This window comes from Agelaius tricolor, unplaced genomic scaffold (assembly GCF_023055355.1).
Source record: "Agelaius tricolor isolate 1412-34295 unplaced genomic scaffold, bAgeTri1.0.p SCAF_6, whole genome shotgun sequence".
Lineage (NCBI taxonomy): Eukaryota > Metazoa > Chordata > Aves > Passeriformes > Icteridae > Agelaius > Agelaius tricolor.
Window position 1 is genome coordinate 50,705,713 of NW_027269266.1, and position 25,055 is coordinate 50,730,767.

General features: G+C 39.8%; 1 protein-coding gene across 8 annotated transcripts in view; it reads right to left on the reverse strand.

The window, feature by feature from the left end:
- Positions 1 to 25,055, reverse strand: part of HECW1 (HECT, C2 and WW domain containing E3 ubiquitin protein ligase 1) — a 251,651-nt gene that overhangs the window by 88,128 nt on the left and 138,468 nt on the right. For 6 of the 8 annotated variants that reach the window (XM_071429779.1, XM_071429774.1, XM_071429776.1 and 3 more), the window contains one exon: positions 6,876 to 6,954. In XM_071429779.1, the coding sequence (XP_071285880.1) occupies positions 6,876 to 6,954 (79 nt within the window). The remainder of the gene's footprint in view (positions 1 to 6,875; positions 6,955 to 25,055) is intronic. The other 2 variants (XM_071429780.1, XM_071429775.1) reach the window with 1 other exon arrangement.

Here is a 25,055-nt window from a genome sequence, read left to right on the forward strand (position 1 = left end):
AATAGGGCTAGCAGAATTAGCTTTCCCAAGGACAAATATCCCAATTATATATCTCACCACAAATTCTCATCACTGTGAAAAACAGGGCATCAAAACTCAAAAAGCTCTTAATAAAGCTACATGGATATCTTCAGACAAGCAGAATTTCATTTCATTTGAAGCAAAACCTATCTGTAGGTCCTGTAACTATCTGCTGTAACTTGCTGCTGTAACTCTTACCACTCCAGCATAACTCCCCAACAGAAGAATCACAGAAGAATTCTGCCTTCCCAAATGCAAATATTTTTCTCTATCATCTTCAGAAAAAGGTTCAGGCGATACTAAACTTTGAAGTGAAGGTCTGAAGCTAACTGAATTTAAATCTTTGGTTGAACGAATGAATTCCAGAAGGCTGGGACATACCTTGCTCTACACTCTTATTTTAGAGTGTGTTTCTTGGAGGCATATGAGGAAATGCTACGAAGATAACTCATCTGTGGTTTGCAAAGGTGTATTTTAATCCAGTCTTTTAAAAAATATACCATATTTTTAATAATATACCATATGTCAGTTTCTCATTCACTCATAAATCACACTTTAGTGTGAAAGAGGTTATATACATCTAACAGCTTAATAATGTCAGGCTATCTCTCATGACAGATGACAGAAGGAAGAAATCCAGGTAAAGACAAAGTAATTACAGCCTTTCACTGCCACAGACTTGCACAACTTTTAAGTACATGCATCCTATTTCAGCTAGGCTATCTTTACTGGAGAAAAATGACTTGTACTAACTGCTGCCTGCTGCTGTCCCCAAGTGACTTATGAATTTGTTCCAACTCCAGAGCTTTCTTTCCATATATGCTGATCTCCAGATGCCTGGATGAGACCTAAGGAAGCTTTACACTGGGTCACTTGCATGCATGTTCCCTCTGTCCCAAAGGTGTGCCATAAACTTCCCTGTCTGCTTTATAAAGGATCACTGAGCAAATCTATTCACCATGAAGCATCACAAACTTTGGGGCACTGGTGGCTGGATAGTGATGGAGGCTATTTCTGTGGTGAACCAGTGCATTTATTTGAGCTAGGTGGGTATGTAAATTCCAACAACTCAGCTAGAAGACATCTGTGTTTTACGATGTTTGATTTTCCCTCAATAGAAGTCATTAAGCTTCCAAAAGCTCAGGGAAGAGTCACATTTTGTCATGCTCAGCAAGGAGACTCTCTGACAGAAATGATGAGCAAAACTACCATAAAGATAGTACTTCAATTCCCCACAGACATAGCAAGGTATTCAACCAGACCCATGCTCCATACAGGAGCGTGACAGAAAAGGATGGAGAATCAGATAGAGAACCAGACTCTGGAGCAGTCTGTTATCTAAATTAATTACATTTAGTCTGGTCATCAATACGTCAGGAGTAAGTTAAGGGAGCTCAAAGCTGTTCTCCCCAAGGGATAAGAAGACTTTGGAATTTTCCTATAAATAACACACAAGGCTGCTCTTTGCAGTTTATAGATGTGTCTTAAGAAGACTCAGTCCTCTGGTCTCTTGATGATACATATTCTGCTGAAGATTCTAGAGTCTACAGCCCAACAGAAGGGTCAAAGACTAGTAAGTAGCAGAGCTACTAGTTTTGAGAAACAGATACTCGTATTTTAAAACAGATGGCAAATTCCTTTCAACAAATGCCAAATATTGAATGTTCTTTGTGTTCCCCAGCACCATCCAAGTGATGACAATTGATGTCTTGCAGGTATCTATACTGGCACTTATGCAGAGGTTATTAACCCTAAGAAATTCTATGCTCAATCCACCAAATTCACATTTTTCATATTTGGCATACCAGCCTCATGATCTCAGGACCACAAAAGGAGACATATTCCTTATAAGCCATCTGACCCCTTGAGGGAATGAAGACATCTTGAGTTATGCCAAACTTACCCAGAATATACCTAAAACCAGAACTAATGAAGTTCACAGTACACTGGAAAGACACTAGTCTTATTGGAATGGCCATGGTCAATTTAGATTATGATCTAGCCTGAAGAATAACAAAATAGAATTTATTCTATGATCTGTTCATTAGTGGCAGAAAGTAAAAAATACTGTCATTTACTGAGATCCTGATAGTTCATGTATCAAAGCACAATAAACCATCTTCATAATCCATCACAACTAAAGAGTTGCTAATTTGGATGTCAATGGACAACTCCATCTTGAATGCATTTCCCTTCAGATCTCCTTTGTGAATTCCCAAAGAGCTATCAGCTCTGATTCTGACACTGAAGAAACCTACTTGAACAGGACTGGTATCTGGACAGACTACCAATGAGAGAAGGTAATTGCCAGGGTGCTGATATGTCAGTGTTTCTTTTGTAGACCTTGGACAGAACAAGAAGAACCAGTCTCAGAGTGCAGCAGTTCATCTACTGAGCTGCCTAAGATACAGGCATGACTTCAAAGAAAGGAACAACAAAACTCTGCTTGCTCAAGATTCAATGGGAGGCAGATAGGTACTGCCTCTCAGCCTTGTGCTCTTAAAGCAATACTTTTAGTTACTGTCAGTGGAACAGTATTTCAATAGTAAGAGCACAGCGATATTGCATTTACTAAAATGCCAATTTGACTCATAAAGCAGTGCACAATACCAAACTTCATTTGGCAATCATCTCTTTGGAAGAAGGTGAGCATGGATTTGCAGAAGTATTGCATCTGATATTAATTAGATTCCAAGAAGCAAATATTAAGGAATCTATTCTAGAAATCAAACAGTAATGTGCAATGACAGGAAGTATTAAAGTCCAACACAGCAAACTAATGCAGGGGAATTGAGAAAGATACTACTTGAAGTACAAGAGATGGCTGACTTGATCAGCTACTGAATGAGATTCTGCAACTGATGATATGCAAAAGGTTAAATAAAGTGCTTCTTTTTGCTCTCAGAAATTACAGACATAAAGACAGACTTCGCTTTTATTTTAAAATAAAATGCAGGAAAAAAAGAAAGGGCTAGTGGTTACACAAGAAGGTATTTTAAGGTCTGAGATTAAAAAAAAAAAAAGACTAAGTGGATCAGATAAACCAAAATATTTCTGTCACAGGGCTCCCAGGCAAAACATTAAAGACAGTAAAAAAGAGAAGAATTTTTTTTTCTAGCTATAAATGCTTCAAAGAAAAACAAAAGGGTTTCTCATTTGTTTAAATAAAGGTCAGTAGACATATTAGGAAGAAAATAGGTGCATTAATAAAAGACAAGCAGTATGGAATTAATTATTCCAAAATGTCTGAGAAACAGGCTACCTTTTTAATCATCAAGAATGAAAACACAGAAAAAGTCTGAACACCTTATCACAGCAAGGTGGTGCTTTTATCACTGCAAGTGACCAACCACTGGAGCAAAGCATCATCTTGGTATCCTCAGATCCTGACTACACACCTGTCTGTGAGATACCTCTGAGCCGAACTCACACAAAGCTGACCACCACGGGGAAAGGTGTCCTGTGTTAAATAGGAGAATGGAGTAGTTGTGTTCAAAGCTTTCTGAGGCCTTTCAAACTGCTAGTCTAGGCATACCTCATAGGCACATTGTGTACTGGACGTGGTAAAAAGCCACCTCACCTTGACACAAGATCTGACAAGTAAGAAAAAGGTGTGGGATTAGTAGTTATAAAGTCAGCCACTAGGATTTAAAAATTGTTGGAAAATAAATACCTGCATTCTGAACAAGCATTTCATGCTAACAACTACTGTCATAATGACCCTTAGCAGACCATATACTATTTTCAGTTGTGATTTATGCTCTATCTCCTATAAACTGCCAACTGTTATTACTTGAATATCTGGTCCGAAAACCACAAAAACAACTAACAAGATTCTCAGAGATGTGTGATGGAGATAAATGCCTGAATGTTTGTGAAATATTCAGATCTTCTGGTAATTTGCTCCCCAAGGACACTTATAAATAAAGTGTGCAAAAACATGAGATATGTGAAATATTAAAGCCTGGAAAAATTTATTTGATGCAGCATACAGCTAGGAGGCATATTATGCAAACCTCATGATAACACTTTCTAAATATACCAGCCAACAAGACTGGTTTTAGGGGCTTTCAGCAAATGCATTATACTGCTGTTAAACCATGAACCTGCAAGTGAAGTAGCTGGTACCTCTCAGGAAGCTTAGCACATTTTTTCCTTCTGTACTTCATGCAAGAGAGCTCTGACGCTTTTCAGCCACCTTATTGGAAGTGTGACATTCACTGGGAACAGTGGAAAAGGCACGTTTGAAAAGTAAATGCAAAGTGGACTGCAGAGTTTTCCTTAAAGGCTTTTTTCAGTCTAGCTAAATTAGCCTTAAAATATTTCTCTTGGTACTTTAAATAATGAAAGCTATAATAATACAGTCATCGTAAAAATTATTAAGAAGCTTAATCATGGGAAATTATCTTCTTTGAGATCAGTGCTGCCAGTGAACCTATTAATCTAAACCAGCCTTTCACAGGAATAACTTCCAGTCTCAAGGAAGCAAACATGAAGTAAACAACTCTCCTAGTGACATAGTGTAAACTCTCTGCTATTTCCATTCTCAAGAAGCTAGTCATATTCTTGTGCCTTGAAGGATCATTTTACACATTTTTCTTCAATCCAGAAATCTTTTCTCAAAAATACCCTCCAGTAAAACAGTTGGATTTTGTCCAACCAAATACTCAATAAACTACAGGAAGAATAAAGCACTTTGTCAACAGCTTTTTAGAAAACAAAACCTGTTTCCACACAGTTCATTTTAACATAGGGTCTCACTGGACTCTCTCAGCGGTAGAGAAAGCAATACAAGGCAGCTGAAATGCACTCATGTTGCTCAGCATTTCTTGTGATTTGGCCTACTTTGAGATTTTCCTCTCCCACTCTAATAACTTTTTCTTCTAAAAAATTATATGGCAGAAGGCATAGAATCTTCTTGCATTCTTTAGATTACAGACTGCTTAGGGCATGATTCCTCTGCATTGGTGCAATGGGCTCCAGTCACATTAATGACACGCCAGCCACTTTTTTTAACTGCAACTAAATCAACCATAATTTGGAAACCTAACTTTTAAGTAATGACTGTATTAACTAATAACTGAAGATGACAGTATACCAAAATACAGATATTGAAAAGGAAAACCCTGTATGAGCAAAAAGGACTCGTGACAATAGAGGTGTTACTGCTGAGATAGGGGTGCAAATGGAAAGGAATCCCAATTCCTTCAGATGCCTCTAGGAGGTCTGCCTTCATCTGCATTTTATTAGCTAGCATAATAGATATAGGAATAGCAATAATTTTGCTTTGAGACAGACAACATTTTGTTGCTGTGGTATTGACTAAAAAGGTAATAAATAAATCCTTGTGATGTGTTAATCTGTTAACTTCAGAAAGACTGAAATGGAACTATTTTGATAACTTAGATTTTTGATAAAATAATTGCCAAATTATTTTATCAAAGCTTTTCATATAGCTGGCTATGATGATGTTGTTAACATGGATTCTATATATACGCAGATTAATTGCTTATGAATCACATGAATTAGATATCCCAAACGCATTATGAGGTAGGGTCTTTATATACTTTCAAAGTGTAAATTAGATACTCTAATTCATAAAAGGGCCCACTGACCCCACATTTTACTACTCTTGAAACTACAAATTACTACTGACACCTCTTGGCTTACTAGGCCAAAGAATCTGAGAGAATAAAAAACTGTAACTAGTTCTGGGCCACATTTTCTGTTTTAGATTACTTATGGACATTAAAAAATATTAATGCTTCTTTATTTCTGTTGATAAAGAAAACCTGTGGTTTTATCAGCTGATGGGTGGATGTCCAGCATGCAACCTGGCAAATGCAAGTCATGTGTTAAAAAAGCCCTGTCCAATGTCAGTCTGATCTGCTATGTATCATACACAACCTCTCAAGAACCACACTGGCTGCCTAAGTTGGAAAAGCGCTGACATGCATCCTTAATAGAGGGAAGCTTGAAATAAATCATATGGCCAAAACCAATCATATAATGAGATGCTTGTCCAAGAGTAGGACTTCACACTTAAAGGCCTACACCTGTAAAACTTTTGAACTAGGGTAACCCTTTGTACTACCTGCTCAAAGAATTTCCAAGTCAAGTCAGGTATCTTTCTCTCGGTCTTCCAGGAGCTAAAAAAATATGGATACCAACTAGCAAGCATAAGACTCCAAAATAAGAGTCATGTTCATAACCACTCTCTTTTGACAAATTGGTTTCTGTCTACAGACGTGATTTACATGTTGTTCTTACTAAAGCTAGATCAAATGGCTCATAGCTGTTACATGGAAACATATTAAGCCTTTAAAACCTGTAGTGACATGCCAAGTAATTAGGTTAAGCATTCCTCATGAAATGCAGATAAATGAGAGCAGTCTTCTGGCTCAAGAAGTCTGAGAGTCGCTTTTGAGCAATACAGAGAATCTTCTGCACCACAGCACATGGATCTGCCTCAGGTCCAGACCATGACCGTGGAACGTGCTTTCCAAGGAACAGAGTACTACCACAAATCCATTTTGCTCTGTAAATAAAGCACACGCCTTTGATCTTGCTTTCTGTGACCTACATATTTAATTGTAAACAGAAAAACCTAATATGGCCCCAGAACTCTACTTGAACAAGTACTTACAAGAACAAGCACGTAACTCTCATTGAAGGAAGTGTGGCAATAATCATAGATTTTTATTCTTTGTCTCAGCATTACTTCTGTTACAGACAAAGAATCCATGCATAAATATATACATACATATACTTACACACTTGTGTACATAAAAGGTTCTAGTAACTTCAGTCTCAAACTCTTTGGGCTTAAAACTTACTTATCAGCAGTGACTTACCTGACAGTGAAAAACTTATCAGTCTCCGACTTCCTTGTCCCTGGACTGAGTCTTCATTGGTGATGCTTTTAAAAATCTGCTGGGAGATAAAGAATTATGAGAAAGAGTAGTCTCCAATAACTATTGAACAGAGAATTGCTTAGTAACTGTCTTTTTTACAGATTCATAGTTAGTTTTACAACTAAGAATCAATTATATGACTAGAGATCAAAACCATGTTTTTATCTAGGTAATAATTTAACCATTCATGGCCTAAGTCATCCCTGCCTGGAAGCTTTCCCTTAAAAAAACATAATGATGCAAAAATACTACTGTAATTTGAATATAGCAGTTCTTCACCCAAAAAGGAACAACTTATTAGTCAGGAGATAAAAGTATCACATAAGGATGGGGATGTGGCTAGCACCTCTTGAAGCAACTTCCATCTTTATAATACCTTATTACTTATGTGGAAAATCTTGCTCCAGAAGGTTTATTGCATACCTTTGAGAAAGACTTCTGAGAGATTATTAGCACCCTGCACAAAAAAACTACTGTGAATTATGCTAACAATATGCATTGAGGGTGAACTGGAAAAAAACTCCTAAAAATCCATAGATCACACTTTGTACTCCACAGTTCAGTTTTTAATATCAGTCTTTGGTTCAGCAAGTTTATTGGTGAGCTGTGCAAATTGCAGTTGTGCAAATTAGGCCCCAAGCTGCCTTCTGGCTTTGATCAGAGCTGGGTAGCAAGAACACCCATGGGAGAAGCCCACCAGCAGCAGTTTCTGTGTGAAGCCCCTGAGCAGGGCAGAGGAGATGCCATCGGGTGTCAGACTCCGAGCTCAGCAGGGAGGGGGTGCTATGAGTACTGCTTCCCATCGACTTTGGAGTCAAACCAAGTGCTGCTCTGCCCCCGGGAAGCAGCAGCTCCATGTCATTCTTGCCACTCAGCTTTCAGCCAAAAAAGAAAAACAGCATTTATGCAGTGAAGTTCCAATTTCTGATGGGAAACAGCAACTGAAGTCCCACTCAGCTGTGACTCATTGCTCGGTATATTAAATATTGTGTAGTCAAGCTTAACTTAGAAGACAAGCTGCTCTCTGCCCCCAGATAGTGCAAAACCTGGGCAAGTGAGTACTTAGCCCAGCTAGCAGGGATTAAACAACCTCACATGGATGAGATCTAGATCAAAAATATATGGATGAATTTAGACATCCTTATAAAATAATGGGTTCTGCTGGACCTGACTTTTAGTCATAAGATTTTGTTTCTTCCAGATTGTCTAAACGGGATAAAGGGTACTGAGCAGGGCAGGACTATGAATGAATTCCAATAGAAACATCCCTATTGGATCACAGCTAATTAGTTGCAATTGCACTATTGGCCTTCTCAGCAAAGTCAGTTTCAACATGTTTATTGAAGCCACCACTGGTTTCTGGACAGACACACATTTAAATCAGAATGTATGTGACTATGGGAATTTTATGACAAGAACTCAACAACTTTTACCAGCCAAAGTTGTGGCCCCATCAAGAAACAAAAACATTCCCTTGTCAACATGTATTTTTCATACTATGTCGCTGCCTGATAATAATTACACATTATGCTTTAATGCTTACTTTTATGGTCTTTTCATGATTTTGTCCAGGATAGCAACAGAGCCAACCAACCTTTAACATTTTTCTGGGGTTTTTTTTGGACCTGCCATGTATGTCATTCATCATGCCTGTATGAATAGTTCAGCAGACTACACTTTGAACAAACTGGGGTGAATCTGATGGGATCCTGCAAACCTGTTCAAAACTTTAAAATATTTGCTATTAAATGGCCCATCAGGAGCCAAATCTACATTAGTGAAACTATATTGAGGCAGTCATAATAGACTGCTGTCACAAATCCTGATAAAAAGCAAAGCATCCTCAGCATGGTCAAACTTGCACTAGCAAAGCTTGCCATTTATACAAGGGGAGTAATAACACATCCAGTCCCATAAGTGAAACAACAACGAAATAAATTTATTTGCTCCTGAAGGGTCCATCTGTTCTGTGAAGCAGGTGCACCCCACAGTGTCCTGTCAAGTGCTCACCATTCAGCCATACAATCAGGGTACTAAAAGCCAGCCCTGCTGTGCAAACGAGTTCCATCCTCAGTAGCTGACCCCTGCATAACTCTCTAAGATGCAGCACTACATCAGCATGCCAGGCATTTTGAGAATGCCTAGCAATTAAGCTTAGCAGAATAAAACACCTGCTGGAAGCTTTTCCAATTTTCTTCCTGGCCAGGCGGATGAGAAAGGGAATGCACGGCAGAAAGGCTGAAGGAGAGAAGCTTTTGTCCTTTGGTTTGAGGCCTGTGATGCAGCATTAAAGACTTCATACACCTGAGCCTCCTGTGTAGCTGTCATCACAAACCTGTGCTCCTCATCCTCCAGTGGTCTGAAGGCACTGGTCTGCACTGTCCTCACACAGACATAGCACCTTCTCACCCATGACAGGATCCTTAGGCATGCCAGGGCACATGCCAGAGCAGGCTCAGGAGCAGGTAAACATCCTCATTCAAAGAATAGGAAGGGTAATAGGAAGGCTAAGAAAGTCATTATACTTTAATATTGGCATTTCAAGAAGTCAGAAGGAACAGCAAGGAAGTAAGGGAGACAAATCTCCCAACATTAAGTCTGATTTTCTTAAAATAAGAAGAGCTATTTGCTGCAGTTTGGATTCACTGTTTTCCAATGCAGTATCAGACTGTCCCCAGCAATGAGGACAAAGCTGCACTTGATGCAGAGCAGGGCCAAAGAGGGTGAGTGGTCACCAGAGCTCATCAGCAGCCATATCAAATGGGTTTCATAGTATCTTTAGGCCTGAGATAGGGATGTGCATACTGTTCCTGCTTGCTATTTATCATGAAGGAAATCCAGACTGATTTTAGTGGCTGCAATATAACTACATTGGGAGTTTTATCACTGTACGTAAACCTTGAGTTTAGTCATCAGGAGGTAAAAACCCCTCTATCTTCTCAACTGCCACTTAAAACACAGTTAGCTGACAGACAGACAACATTCATCTCATCACTTGACATCCTATGGGCTTGAAGTCCTTCACATGAAAGGGAACAAATGTCATTTTCCCTCAATAACTTCTGGGCTTTGTTATGCCCTTGAAGTGAGAGCTCAGTCTGAATTAACTTGATATTTTTATTTTATAATGCCATTTCTGCATATTTCACAACCCAGCCTAATTATTTTACAGGTCCTGCTGATACAAAACAGAATTAATATGCTTTTACTACACACTTCTGCTATATCTAGACATGAAATGGGACATGAGCTGCAACTTCAAGCCTAGCTGAATTTCTCTCCAAAAACCAAAGGCTTCCTGAACTGGGTTCAAACCTCCTTTTGATTTCTTTGAATGTAGCTGGAGTCAGCATCATTGCCACTGATGTCAGCACATACATTCAAACACTAAGAGAAGCATCAGTACTTCCTTTAAAATATTCTCCAGTAAACACACACTGTAAAATCTTCCGGTCTGAGAGTTTTTCAGCCTCTGAAGCAAAGTGAAAGATGACTACCAGCACCTGTGATGGCCAGCTGTGAAACATGGGAAGGTACTTGAGGCCAGACTGAAGCCTGTTGGGACTTGCTCAACTCAGGAAACAGTCCAGCTCAGGTAGTGCTTTTCATTTTCTCAGTACAGAGAAAAAACAAGACCAAAGGAGAAGACTGAAAGCTAAAAATAATAGTCTTGTCCTAGAATCACTTTTCCTTGTGAGTAGTTCCTGCAAATGCTAGAAGGAAGTTATGTGACCCTGAATGAGAAAGCAGGCAGGTTTCACACTAGCAAAGGGTGCCCTTGAGACTCCTTTTCTCTTTAGCCATGGCATGTGTTATGAAAAAAGTAATCATCTTGAGAAAGCCCAAAGTATTAGAGTCCATCAGTTCTTGCTGAGGCAAAATTCCAAGCGCATCACTAAAAATTTGTCTAAGCAAAAAGCCAGAAACAGAGACTCTCACAAGTAATAAAAAATATCTCCTAAAATACCTTTCCCTTCACTAGTCTACCTAAATATGTGGAAGAATAACAAGGACAATACTCTTGCTCGTGAAAATGAAGTGGCTTACAGGGCACCCCTAAGGTGCCCCTATTCAGCCTCCCTGCTGCTCTAGGCTATGATGAGGCAAATACAAATACTTTTTGACACAGGTACAGAGTGTGAATACAGGTCTGGAAGAAACTAATTGTTGTAACTGTGTTTACCTGGTACTGTACTAGAAAACCTGCTTTTGGACACCACCGTGACCAGTTATAGTGCAGCATGCTGGTAAAACCTCTTCTGCAGCATTAAATTCCTTTTAGCATGTTTGTCTATTGAGCAGCAAACTTTAACTGTTCCTTAAGTCCTGCTGATACAAAACAGGATAAATATGATTGTATTACATGCATCTACCACAGCTAGACATGCACAGCTGACAAATACAAGCACTTACTCCTTTTCCCACAACAGTACAGGAAAACACTCTTATGTCTTAGTGCTCTGTAGCACTCCTCCTCCCCAGAAGGAAAAGGATTTATGTCTTCCATCAGAAGCAAGAGGATATTTTTGGCCACTGCGCTTGCCTCAAGAGATTCAACAAAGCTAAGTGAATTTTCTTTTCCCAAAAGTAGAAGAAACACCTAGATTAATTAATCTCACTGTTCACTGACAACCAAAGCACTTCTGTATCAGTGGCTGCTGCTGCAAAAGAATGGTGGCATTTAACTGATATAAATTACCTCCCACAGGTCAGTATTTCTTTCATTTAAACCGAAGAAATCAAGAGATTTTAAAGAGAGATATTAAAATCAGTGCTGCACTACCTGTTTGCTTTCATTGACTTTATATCATGGTGAACATCATGGACATGACCTAATGCTCCATATAATCAAGTTCCCATTTTACAAGATGCTAATTAAAACCTAGAATATTTTACAATGATAGCCCAGATTGTAACTACAGTAATATCTAACACAGATTAAACAGTCAGGTACTGTAAACTGGCAAGGCTCTAGCTGGGGTAATACTATGTATCCACAAGAGCTTTTCTTTTAAAAAGTAGATCTAAGGACATATCAAAGTATTCAGAAAAGCTCACACTTCCAAGCAGTACTATCCAGACCTATAATCAAGTCTACAATGAAAGAAGGCTGGAAACCACAAATGTAAAGCAGCAAAGTACTTTCTGTTTGTACACACTGGCTCTGAGGATGAAAAGCAGTAGATTAGAGCACTAAGAAAAGGGAAGGTTACAACCTGTGCTTGGTTCAAATCAAAAGTGAAAAATAGACTCAACTTAGTCCCAAATCGTGCATCAGCAAACAGAAAAGGTATTGCTAGATGTGTCAGAGCTAAAGATGTGGTATTGCAGTGCAAAAGACAGGCTGTCCAGTCACTGCCTGCACTATGCTTACTTCAAGCTCCAGTTCTCTGTTCTCTGCTTTTCAAGACCACTGAACTTGCCAGCAGATTTAAAGCAAAATAAGTAAGGTTAACAGCCTTGGAGATTTCAGTTCAAACCAGCTTGGAGCTATTGTTCTAATAGAACAGAGTGTACATGGCACAGGAATCCAGAACAGTCCTCAAAAATTTTTCTCCTCTAACCTATTTCTGTTGGCTTTTACTGTTGCACTCTTGACTTAACTTAATGCTTAACATTTGGCCAACTCTTCAAAACAAGTGGAAAAAGGCTTACATTTTCTACAGCTCAGCAGTGAAGCATCTTATCACAGTATGAGAAAATCAGACATCATCCTGAGTTCATACTTCATATTCTACCATCTTCTTTAGAGAGGGAATTCCTCAGTAGATCTGCAAATCAATGAATATTCCTGTTTCCTCCCAGGTGCTGATTTAAAAATGAACTGTTTTGTAAAAAAATTCACTAAGCAAACACAGACTAAGTGCCTCCTTTCACACCATCACTTGGCTTCTTCAGTGCAGAAGTGCTCTGGGACGCAAGGGGCGAATTCTGAAAGGAACAAATACAGATCTGAGCTCCCTGACTGCCACTGACAGAATTATGTCTGTCTATAATCCCAGGCACCACTTGGAAAATCTATTCCTAATTAGTGGCAGTGCTTCAGCTGCAACCCCCACTCTGCTAACAGAATTATCCAGCTCTTCAATGCAATATATTCCACTTATCCTGTTAGCTTGTTAAGCCATTGTGCTGGCACAGTGGTATTTTTCTATCAGGTGCTTCCAAACAGCTGCCAGCTTCTCCGGCAGCAAGCTCACTCCTGCTGGGCACTCTGCTGCCGGCTCCCGTCCCTGAAGGACTGTGACCACACACATACACAGAGGCTTCCCCATGTTCCATGGTCAGCAGCATTCTAGCCTTGTAATAGACCACTGTTAAAAATGAGAGCAAGCTCCTGGTACTAAAGTGATTTCAGCATTTATTATAATAGAAAGGCCTAAAGCATGGGGGCCTGCGGGCTAAGCATGAGCATTCCCGTCGAGGATGCTGCAGTGCCGGCACTGGGTCTTCTTCAGCAGTGATGTCCCTGATGCTCCAGGTGGAGCAGCACACATTCAGTGGGTCAGATGCGACCCTTTTATCCTGTTTTTTGTCTCTTTGGATTGGTTTCTTTTTGGATCCTTCATTTGCATGAAGGTTCAAGGCACTTGATTGGCCCATTACGGTTCTGCCCAGGCTGGCTTGTTTTGCATGGGGGGTGGCGCACTTAGGTGTATTATGGTACGTTGAGTGCCTTATTTCTTACACCTATCCTTTTAACCCCTTTTACAATATAACAACCAAACTAACAGTACATGCTTAACAATTATCAACTGTTTTACAACAGTTTCTAATCTATTTCTAGCACCACCTTCTCAATGCCATTCCCTAATTCAGTAGAGAATCTGTTTTTTGTGGGCATATGACAATTACCCTCTCTCTGCAGAACACGTCTTTTGCCCCACCCTCTAGCAGTATTTATTGATTACTTTATTTATTCCCAGGACACAGAATTTTTTCATTCCAAAAACTCTTGTCCTAGAAACCCTTTAAATAGGTAGCAAGTAAGTGAATAAAAAATTTTTCTCCCCCATGGAAAACGTTATGAATTTTTTCACCAGATACTAGATTACAAACTGTGGCAGCCAAACTAAAATACTGAAAAAGCCCCTGATGCTTAGTGAAGTGTCTCAGTGGCATCCTCTAGAAGGCATCTATCAACACGCTTATGACAAGAGGACATCCAGTGAGAATACATGCCAAGTATATGGAGGTTTCCATGTTGGCATGAAGCTATTTCACATTCCCTAACCAATCCTATGTGCCTAGAATGCTCTTTCAGTATAACCAGAATCTCAAATAAGGATGCTGGGAGCAAACACTTCCAACTAAAACAAATCAAGGACTGAGGCAAGAAATCAGTACCTCCCACAGAGTCCAGTATCTTTTTCTTCCAAAAATTTAATAAATGGAGCTTTTTAATTGTTTCAACAGCCCTGCCTAATAAACTTCAATTATTCTTTGGCAGCAGAGGAAAGACTTTGATTAGAGATTCTGATCTTCCTTCACTCTTTGAAACTTCATTTAAATAGTCTTAGATTTTCAGATGCTGAAAGACAATCACACATGCATGTGGTAGGCTTTGGGTTCCTGTTTCTGGGTTCAGGGCTGGACTACATCTAAGCAGCAGATATTTCACTTATACCTATCAAACTTTGGGGAGGATTGTTTTCTGCAGCATATCCCACCAACTGCCCCCACGTTGGCTCTAAGACTGCAGGTTATTTGGTGGCAATGACCCCCTAAGCCTTAAGAAGTCTCTCAGCAAGATTAAAGTGTTCCAAACCATGACAGTATTTTACAGACCCAAAGTTCAAAACAAACTGCAGTTTAGTTAGCAGGGAAGATGGCTCCTTGTGGTTGCTAAACAGCTTTGTGTTTCCCAGTGTTACCACCATCCAGAAAAAAATCTCTAAGAAAATCTGTTGTTATGATCAGATTTACATCAGGCAACTGCCTAATACAGACCAGTATTGGCCCTGTAAATCTGACAGGTGCATACATAGACTATTAACGTGCTTAAGTACTCTGACAGCAAGAACTGCTCGTAAATATTATCCTCCCTGGAACACCTAAGCAATATCCTGCAAGCCACTGAAATAACGGGAAGTTTGCCATTGACAGATGAAGAGGCCTAGTGGACACTGATTGGATCATGTAATTTTGCATAAAATTTGCCCCACAGACTTCAAAATCAAACTTTTCATGAAAACACTTCGTACGGAGAATTAAAAAATTGCACCTTTTCTCTCTGCCTATGAAATGACTGGAGTCAGCAAAACATAGGCACATATAGTGGAAACACTGACATATCCATGATGTCTATGAAAGGCAGGAAACTATCAGCAGCTGCCTTCACTACATGGTTTGGGTGGGACGAGTGCACAGATGAGTAATGCTGACACTCGAGGGAGAGTGAGGGAGAGAATGTATCTTTCAGCTAAGCCGTGTTTAAAGAAGGGCTCAGAGCATTAGTCATGCTGACAAAGCTCTGGTCAAGGGAATCGAGTCAATGACCCTTTGCACCATAAAAGAAGCAGCTAGGCAGCGAACAATGCCCATTCTTCTAAATGAATGCCTCAAATACCAGTTCAACTATGAATACCATTATTTCCAGAAGTGAGTTACAGACACTTTACTTTCAACCTTGGGTCCCACTTTGGGCAGAAATGAGGCAACTGTAGATTTATAGTCTGAATTTAAAAGTAGAGAAATATCTGTGCTACTTCAGATGTGCCTCGATCTTGCTGAATTCCTAATAAAACATTTCACTACACAGAGCATTTTTCAAGTCAGGATGCCATAGAAAGAATAAAGCTGAGAAGAAAAAAAAATTCTGCTTTTACAGTATCTACAATCAGTTAATGCAGCCTCATTCACACTCAGTGTTTCTCCTTTTAGCAGATCCATTAGACTCAGCAGAAACTGCTTATCTCACCTTAGCAAACCCATGGATTTTATTTTTTGTTTGTTTGCTTGTTTTGCTATTTGTCTGATTTTGTGGTTGTTTTATTTTAATCTTTTCTATTTTAAAATAGCTTTTGTTTTCCAACTGGCTTCTGCTGTCTACAGCACTTGATGTTTAGTTTTTCTTAGGTTTCTGCTTTCCGAAACAGCAGGCATTAAAAAGTCAACAGCCTTTTCCAGTGAAGTGGGCTTGTGGGAATACTGATTGTAATCAAACTGCCATACAATAAACAATGTTGGATGAGATCTCCTGAAGTCACCTGACTCTTCAGTCGAAACAGGTCCAACTTAGAGCAGCCTACTCTGGGCCCTGTCCAGTTCAGCTTTGAGTATCTCTGAGGATGGAGATCCCACAAGCTCTCTGAGCAACCCATTCTAATCTTTGACTACTCTCTTGACACTACAGTTTTTCCTGAAGCCTAATCAGAATCTCTCTTGCTGCAGCTTGTGTCCACCACCTGCTATCATTTCAACATGTGTTGTGACTAGAGTCTGCCTCCTTCCCTACAATATCCTATTAGGTAGTTAAAGGAATCAGTAACATTCCACATAAGAATTCCCGTTGGACTGAATAAATAAATCCAGCTCTATCTCTGCCACTCCTTGTATGTAAAGTCCAATCTGAAGAATGAAGAAAACAGAGGCCAGACGCATTCTGAAAATGAGTGTGGCAAGGCACTAAGAAAACCTGAGGTGTAGGAAGGACTTCTGGGGAGAAGCAGCTTTTACAAAATCTGACCTCCAGTAAGAGATGAATTCATTACAGCAATTTGGTCACCACCAAAAGCCGTGTGAAGGATTTGTCTTGGTGCATACTGGATGCAAGTCTTCTGAACATAAAGTCACTAAAATACAGTGGGACAGGAAAGTGGTGTCAATTAAATGCAGGAGCGCTGTCATTTCAGGGAAATCATTAACTACAGAAGACCTGCAGGCCAAGCCTGACATGGCCACAGGTCACCTCCACAGCAGGGAGGAGATGTCTGACATGCCTGGGTGCTCCTGCCAGCTCTGACCACGCCACTGTGAGGCTCACACAGCTATCAGCTGCCTGTCTGAGAGGCAGCAAAGGTCCTAAAGGCTGGTTGTGGTCAGCACTCAGCATGCTTTTCAGGCAGTCTAGACCTCTCCTAAGCCAGAAGCTCTTCAAAACGTTGAAAGGAAGAAGCCAAAATAAAGGTGAAAGAAATTTACTTGAAATGGAAAAACTGGAACCAGAAAAGAGGAAAAAAGGCAAGGGTCTATAGAACAAAAGTGGAAAACAAAGTGAAAAAGCAGTGGAGGATGCAATCAGGAAAGCAAGAAATTAATTTCTAAAATTCCAGATCCTTACATCCTAAAAAGATTCCCTTCCTCCCTTTCAGATACATCTCAAAACACCCAAGCCAAACACCAGAAAAATACCAATACTCCAACAGTGATCACTACAGCTTTTTTAGAACTCAAACCTGACAGCAGCAGCTCTCAAACTTGCCTATGACAGAGGTAAATGAGAACCTTTACAGAAAAATAAGAGAAATAAACAGGCTGCTTTAAAAACCAGGGTTCCCTGACAACAGTGGCACTTGCAGACTTTTCTGGTATTACATTTTAAAAATTCACACGTAACTGACTCAGGTGTACAATAACAGCTCTAGGCTGCCCTCAAACATCTCACCTCTGGAATCACAGTCCAGAGTTGTAGTCTGCCAGAAAAAAAGTCACAAATGTGTTGGTATTTGAGATATGGTCCATTATGCATTTTGCGAACTGAAGTTTAACAATTACACAGAGTTAGTTAGGTATTATGAGAGGTGCTGGTTGTCCTTTGCTAAGAGTATCAACATGTGGTTTAATTAATATGCTTTATACTTAGGTTCACCACCAAGTCCTACCACACAGGTGAGGTGTAAGGGCAAAAGCTGCCCAGTGTAAATAAAAATCAGACTTGATGAGTTAAAAAGGGACGTGTGTAAGAACAATTTAGTTGCTTTCCATCAGACTTCATAGATGTAAGAATTTAAGCCTCCTTTTAAAGGGGACATATTGAGTGGGGAGGTGCTGCATGTTTTCAGTACAGATGGAAACAAACTTGCCTGAGACCTCAGCTAGCCAGGGAAAAAAGAGACAGATATTTAATGGAAAAGGAAAATGTTTCTCAAGAGATTCAAGGATTAAAAATTAACAAAGGGTTCACAATTCTATTAAAGAAATATCCTTATGCAAATCTGCTGATATAAAACATACTGACCTACACCAATTTCTCCACTTGTAAGAAAGCTTGAGAGCAAACGAGATCCGAGTAATAGTTATAGGAAAAAATTATTTTAAAAAGTGTGCAATATTATTTAACTTTATTCTATCAACAAAACTATGTTAAGGGAACACAGTTATCTTGAAATGCAAACCTAAAAGGTAACTGTGAAGCACAAAGTCTGCCTCTTGATATATACATTTTAATGCTTCTTTTTTTAGCTGTCTCCCATCATAACTTTTTCCCAATGCAACATTATAAATGTATTTTTGGATCACCCAGGTTTTGTGTGAAGTTAAGTACAGGCGATGCAAGATATACTCAACATACAGATAAAAGAAAAGATAGCATGATCATAATAGGACTTGCATGCATGTGCAGATGGACATCCATGCACACTAAACGCATAGGGCAGATACCTGCAGGCACGGGTGTTTCTTGGGATGCTGAAAAACCTTCTGGCTTTCAGTCACCACTTGCTCCTCTCTATCACCTACTTAGGGTATTTCTACTGAAACAACCTGCAAGTTATTGCAGGTTATCCTCAAACATTCAAAATGACCTACAAATCCACCTGTTATAAATGCCTGCAATTTCACCTCATTGTCATTTCCTCAGTCATGTGTGCTGATTTTAGGTTATCTGAGGGTATGAGTTATTTCAGAAGACATCTTAAGTACTGGCTATTTTTATAAAGGATTATGCATGGCAAAATGACAATAATCTCTTCTCTCCCCAGATCTTTCTCCCTGCCCCTGTTCTTTCCAGGACAAAGGAAAGCAAAGAAAATAAAAGAATGGTATTTCAAGAAAATGAAATTATTTTTCTGTATTACTCTGGCTGCTGGAAAGTCCTTGGTTACTGAAAATCCAATCAGGACTAAATTGCTGGCATCTATCAGCTGTAGAAGATATGAAACTCCACTGCAGAGCTACACACAGGTTCAGTGCAGGCTACAGATGTGGCTTGAACAAATTCTGTGACCTCGCTCTTTCCCTCTTCATGTCTGGCTGTTTGTCTGGCTGCTGCTCTGATGTAAAAAAAATCTACACAGTACTTTAAAACAGGCATGTTGGTACATGAGAGCTGCTGAAATTTGTTGAAAATTGCTGAGTGAGAGACTGGGCACACAACTGCCCATCTCGGCATAAGTTCATGGCTTGTATCCAGATACTTGTGATACAGATGTGTGGACACAAGAAGAGGTCTTGTACCTATCTCCCAGCTTTCCTTCCAACTGTGCTAGCTTTCCAGCTGCCCACAGGAAATATGACATCCTTTAGCTTAGGAATATGTGATTCCACTAAAATCTGTGTTACATTTGTGGGTGGTTCAGAGACTTTATTATCTGTACACCTACCCAAGCATTTAACAGTATCTATGTATGTATCAAAGATTTGTAAAATTGTCCTCTGCTTTGGCACAGCAAATTCACCACTTACATGTTCAGCTTATTTCTCATTTGTGTGTCCTAAGCATTTCCCCCTCATCTGAAAACCTGCAGGCTACAGCTCTGACAGCAACAAAGAGCACAGGCAGTTTGGTCACTGCATCAGACCTCAGTCAGAAACCCATGCTCTTTTCTGAAAGAAAAGAAAACAAACAAAAAAGCACAACCAAAACAACCACCAAAACAAATTTAACTCTGTTTTGCATTAGACTCCAAAGCAGTTTGTCCACAGTGACGTGCCTTACAGCAGTAATTTTAAATAGCCATACAAAGAAACACAATGTAAATAACTTGCATCCAGCCTGTATTTGTGCAGTAGCTCACCCAGGCTTTGAGAGAAGGACCAACTGAATAGGCAGAAAGATCTCTGCTCAGTGGATCTGGCTTTCAGGGTACTGTAATCTACACCAATAGATTTAAAGCACATAGCCACACCTTTGTAATCATCTCTCCCTGCAGATAAGCCTTCATCTTCCCTTTTCACTTGGCAGTGTATTTGAAACACAGTAATAAATACTGTTAAACAAAAGACCATCTCCAAGAAATAAGATGAGCCTCTGACGTCCTAACATTGTTTTACAAACCTCACAGATATTTTAAAAAATAAAACCATAATTACAATTACAGGATACAGTAATTCTGCTGTATTTACCATGTTTTCCTGATGTCCTATTTTTCTATTGTTACAAAAATTACCATAAGAATTTTACAAAACAAGTTTCTTCACTGTCCCAGCTCCATCTACTTATTTTGCCTCATTCATTGCAAGCTCTTAAAGAGCCATTTGGGATTTTATTCACCACTTCAGATAAGCAGTGAGTTAATGTTTTTTTCCTGTACATATTTTAAAATTTATTCAACATCTTAAGAAGGCTTATCCACACAAACAGCTGTCTCTCAGCTAATATTTGCATTCCTTCTTCAACACGAGTAATTTCTTCTTTGTTCTAAACTAATCAGCCTGCCTTAGTATGCCAATTTCCCTGAATGGACATGTCAGTCAGAAACTTGACTGTGGTGGTGTTCACAGGGGTCTCAGGAAGAGGGAAGAGATGAGGATCTGACTCCATGTTTCAGAAGGCTTGATTTACTATTTTATGATATATATTATATTAAAACTATACTAAAAGAGTAGAAGAAAGGATTTCATCAGAAGGCTAGCAAGCAAGAAGAAGAATGGAATGATAAAATCCTGTGACTGACGGAGACAGTCTGGACAGCTGAACTTTGACTGGCCCTTAATTAGAAACAACGACATGAGACCAATCATGGATCCACCTGTTGCATTCCACAGCAGCAGATAACCATTGTTCACATTTTGTTCCTGAGGCCTCTCAGCTTCTCAGAAGAAAAAAATCCTAAGGAAAGGATTTTTCATAAAACATGTCTGTGACACCTGACCACTGTGCTTTTCAGCATAGCTAATACTTACTATTAAGTCTTCTGCTTTGTCTCATCAGTTAATAGGAATTAAGAGCAGATTAAAGTCTATGATAATAACTTTCATTTGAGAATTTGTAACCATTTTGGAAAACATTAATTCTTAGCACATACCCAAGAAGTAAAACATTGCCACCCACATCTGAGGTGAAATATAAAGATGACCAACAGCAGTGCTATATAACTGTGGTGGTTTTGTAAAAACCATTACAACAACAAAGCTGAACAAGACAAAGACAATTTAAAAAAGGCAAAATTAGCTTGAAATCACAGGTACGAAAGATGGGCCATTATTAAGAAATTAGAATCTGAACAATTAGAATTCATACAATAAGTCAGACAGTCTTGAAAAAGTGTCAGCATGATTTTAATGATAACCAGAACATGGGCTTCTTGTCTTGATGAAAGTACAATGTCCTCCCAGAAACATGACTGGAAATAACTTCCTCGGTGTCCTGGATTCAGCTAGGGTAGAGTTAACTTCTCAGTAGCTGTCAGAGGTGCTGTGTTTTGGATTTGGAATGAGAATGGTATGAATAACACACTGATGTTTTGGCTTTTGCTGTTTTTATCCCAGGTCAAAGACTGTTTTTTCCTTTTCTCATGCTTTTCTAGTGAGGAGCTTAACAAAAGAAAATGGGAGGGAGCACATCTGGGACAGGTGACCTGAACTGTCCAAAGGGATATTCCAAGAGATTACCATGGAACATTCCAAGAGATTACCATGGAGATTAATTACCATGCCCAGTATATAAACTGGGGAGAGTTACCTAGTAGGAGAGTCGATCTGGGTTTGGGAAAAGGAGCTGGCATCAGTCAGCAAGAGGTGTTGTATTGCGCATCACCTGTTTTTCCTATTATTTTTTTTTACTGTAATTATTATCATCATTTAACATTATTACTGTGGTTTAATTTATTATCAATTATTAAACTTTTCCTATCTCAAATTACAAGTTTACCTTTGATTCTCCTTCCCATTCCATGGGGGTGGGTGAGGAGAGGGGGTAGGTTAAGTGAGTGACTGCATGGTGCTTTATTTCCAGCTGGATTTAAACCAGACACTGGGTCATGGAGGCCAGTAGATACAGCAATTGGTACATCTCATGCCAGCTGATTCAAATGTCTTAGCCAATTAACACCAATCCTGCTTCAAAGGTCTTCTACCGCAGGAGAGAGAAGTAAAGCCTTTGATACTGTCTCCCACAGCATTCTCCTGGAGAAGCTGGTGGCCTATGGCTTGGACAGGTGCACTCTATGCTGGGTTAAAAACTGGTCAGATGTCTTGGCCTAGAGAGTTATGGTGAATGGAGCCACATCCAATTACTGCCTGGTCACTAGTGGGGTTATTGGGGCATGCTCTGTTTAATATATTTATTGATGATCTGGACAAGGGGATTGAGTGCCCCCCCCAGTTTGCAAATGACATTGTTAGGCAGGAGTGTTGATCTGCTAGAGGGTAGGAAGGCTCTGCAGAGGGATATGGACAGGCTGGATTGATGGGCTGAGGCCAATTCTAAGAGGTTCAACATAGCCAAGTGACAGGTGTTACACTTGGCTCACAACAACCCCAGGCAGTGCTGCAGGCTGGGGGAAGAGTGGCTACAAAGCTGCCTGGCAGTAAAGGACCTGGGGGTGCAGGCTGACAGCAGCTGAACATAATCTAGAGTGTGCCTAGGTAACCAAGCAGGCCAATGGCATCCTGGCCTGTATCAAAAATAGTGTGGCCACCAGGACCAGGGCTGTGAATTTCCCTCTCTATTGGGCTCTGGTGAGGCTGAATCTCAAGCCCTGTGTTCAGTTCTGGTTCCTTCACTTGAAGTAAGATATAGATGTGCTGGAGTGAATCCAGAGAAGGGCAACAAAGCTGGTGAATGGTCTGGAGGGTAAATACTCTAGGAGCAGCTGAGGGAGCTGGGGTTGTTTAGCCTGGAGAAAAGGAGGTTCAGTGGTGGCCTCATTGCTCTCTACAACTACCTGCAGGGAGGTTGTGGCAAGTGGGGCATGGCCTCAAGATGCAGCAGGGGACATTCAGGTTGGACATGAGGAAAAATTTCTTCAAGGAGTGGGTTGTCAAGCATTGGAATGGGCTGCCCAGGTCGGTGATGGAGTCACCATCCCTGAAGATGTTCAAGAAAGAAGTGTACTTGGCACTTAGTGCTATGGTCTAGTTGACAAGGTGATCAGTCAGAGGCTGGAGTCAATCTTGAAGGTCTTTTCCAACCTAAACAATCCTATCATTCTACTCTACGATTCTATATCTCAGTTGTAATTCTACACAAAACCATGAGGTTGTTATCCACACTCAACATTTCTTTTTCCCATATTTCTATATAAACACACAAAACTTATGAGTAGCAGAGATTATAAGAGATTCTGAAAATGTCAGCTTATGCCTTCAACAGGAATTTAATTTTGTAAAATTGTCCAAGAGAAGATGCAGATCAGAATTATGTGTCACCTGATGCACATGCATCTAAGTGCCTTAGAAGAACTTCAGTAAAAGGAAACATGGTAAAGCTGTAAGCAGTGCTAACTGATACAGAGATGGGAGAGATCAACAGCTTCTTATCTCCATCTTTGCTAATCCTGGAACATGGGGGAAGACAATAAAACTGAGCAAAGGTAAATGCAAAAACTGAAGAAAGCAAGCTAGTTTTTTTACCTGCAAGGCCTAAATAAAGGGAACATGAGGGGACAGAAAACTTACAACTGACAAGCTCAAAATTATTTTCCTGCTGGAATGACTTGCAGTCATCAAGCCTCCCACTTACAAGAGGGACACAAGCTTTCCCAACATCTGCCTCTCTATGTGGGTCCAGGACAGCTAGTGCAAACATCAGGGCAAGTCATGACATGGATAAGCAGTCCTGGAAAGAAAATGGAACACAGAACACCAAACCCTTGGCATTTCCTCTTTATGCTCCATCAGGCAGTACTGTAGACATAACAAATTTGACCTAGAGGATTTCATGCCCATGCACTGCAGAATTCTTATAGCTTCCATGGTCTTGGTTGTTGGACTAGCTGGATGCTGGATTCACCCTGGCACACATTCCTGTTCCTTTTTTTTCTGACTGAAAAATGTATGTTTTTTTTAAATTAAGATTGTGCCAAGTATAAATAGTGCTTTCACTAAATAACAGTCAAGTCAAACACACACAAAAAAATGGGTATGAGAACACACAATGTTCTCTTTTTAAATTGATTAACAGGCCTCTAGTGTACCCAATGAGATTTTCATCAATGTGTACAAAATTGGCAATAACAAATCAAACCAGCAGATGCAGGGAAAAAGGGTAGAAAGAATCTGTTTTGTAAAGGAACATTAAAGCAAATATTTTTGCAACTTCTGAACTAAAACATACTAGAAAGCTGTGTCATATAGTCTAAACTATCCCTGGTAATTTACCTTGCGCTTACCCACAATCAGATTCATGCCCTACCACAGCATGAATCCTAGAAGGGATTCATCCCTCTTCCTAGAAGGGAGGCAGCAGGAGGTGCTTAATTCCTTCACTCAGCACTTTATCACCTTCAGCTCTGAAGTACTCCCCAGGTCTAAATCGTTCTTTCCTTCCCTCTTCAAAAACTAAAATATCTGCCCTCAGACCCACTGTGTAATTTTAGGAACTTCATTGTTTGTCATTAATGAGAGAGTACCTAAGAATGTAAAAGGCCAAAGCAAGGATGATTACACCAGTGCAGTCTGATGAACAGTTGCTGATCTCTCCATAATTTACTAAACCACAGAAGGGAGCAATATGATGTGCAGATATTACTATGGCTATTATGTGACCGTAACAAGAGACATTCCAAAAGCAAGTGGCTGGGAAATACCAGACTCTTATTGAACCCATTAACAAATAAATGGCTTGTGTAATGGTCTCCTTGGTGCTGCTGAAATAAAATCACTCCAGTTCCCATCTGTCATACTTTTTATTTCTTCATATCAACTCTATGCTATATTGCAAGTCTGCTAATTAAACCATTCTAAATCTACACTTAGAAGTTCATACAGTATCAGATGCCCAGAAAGGTTAAATTTAAC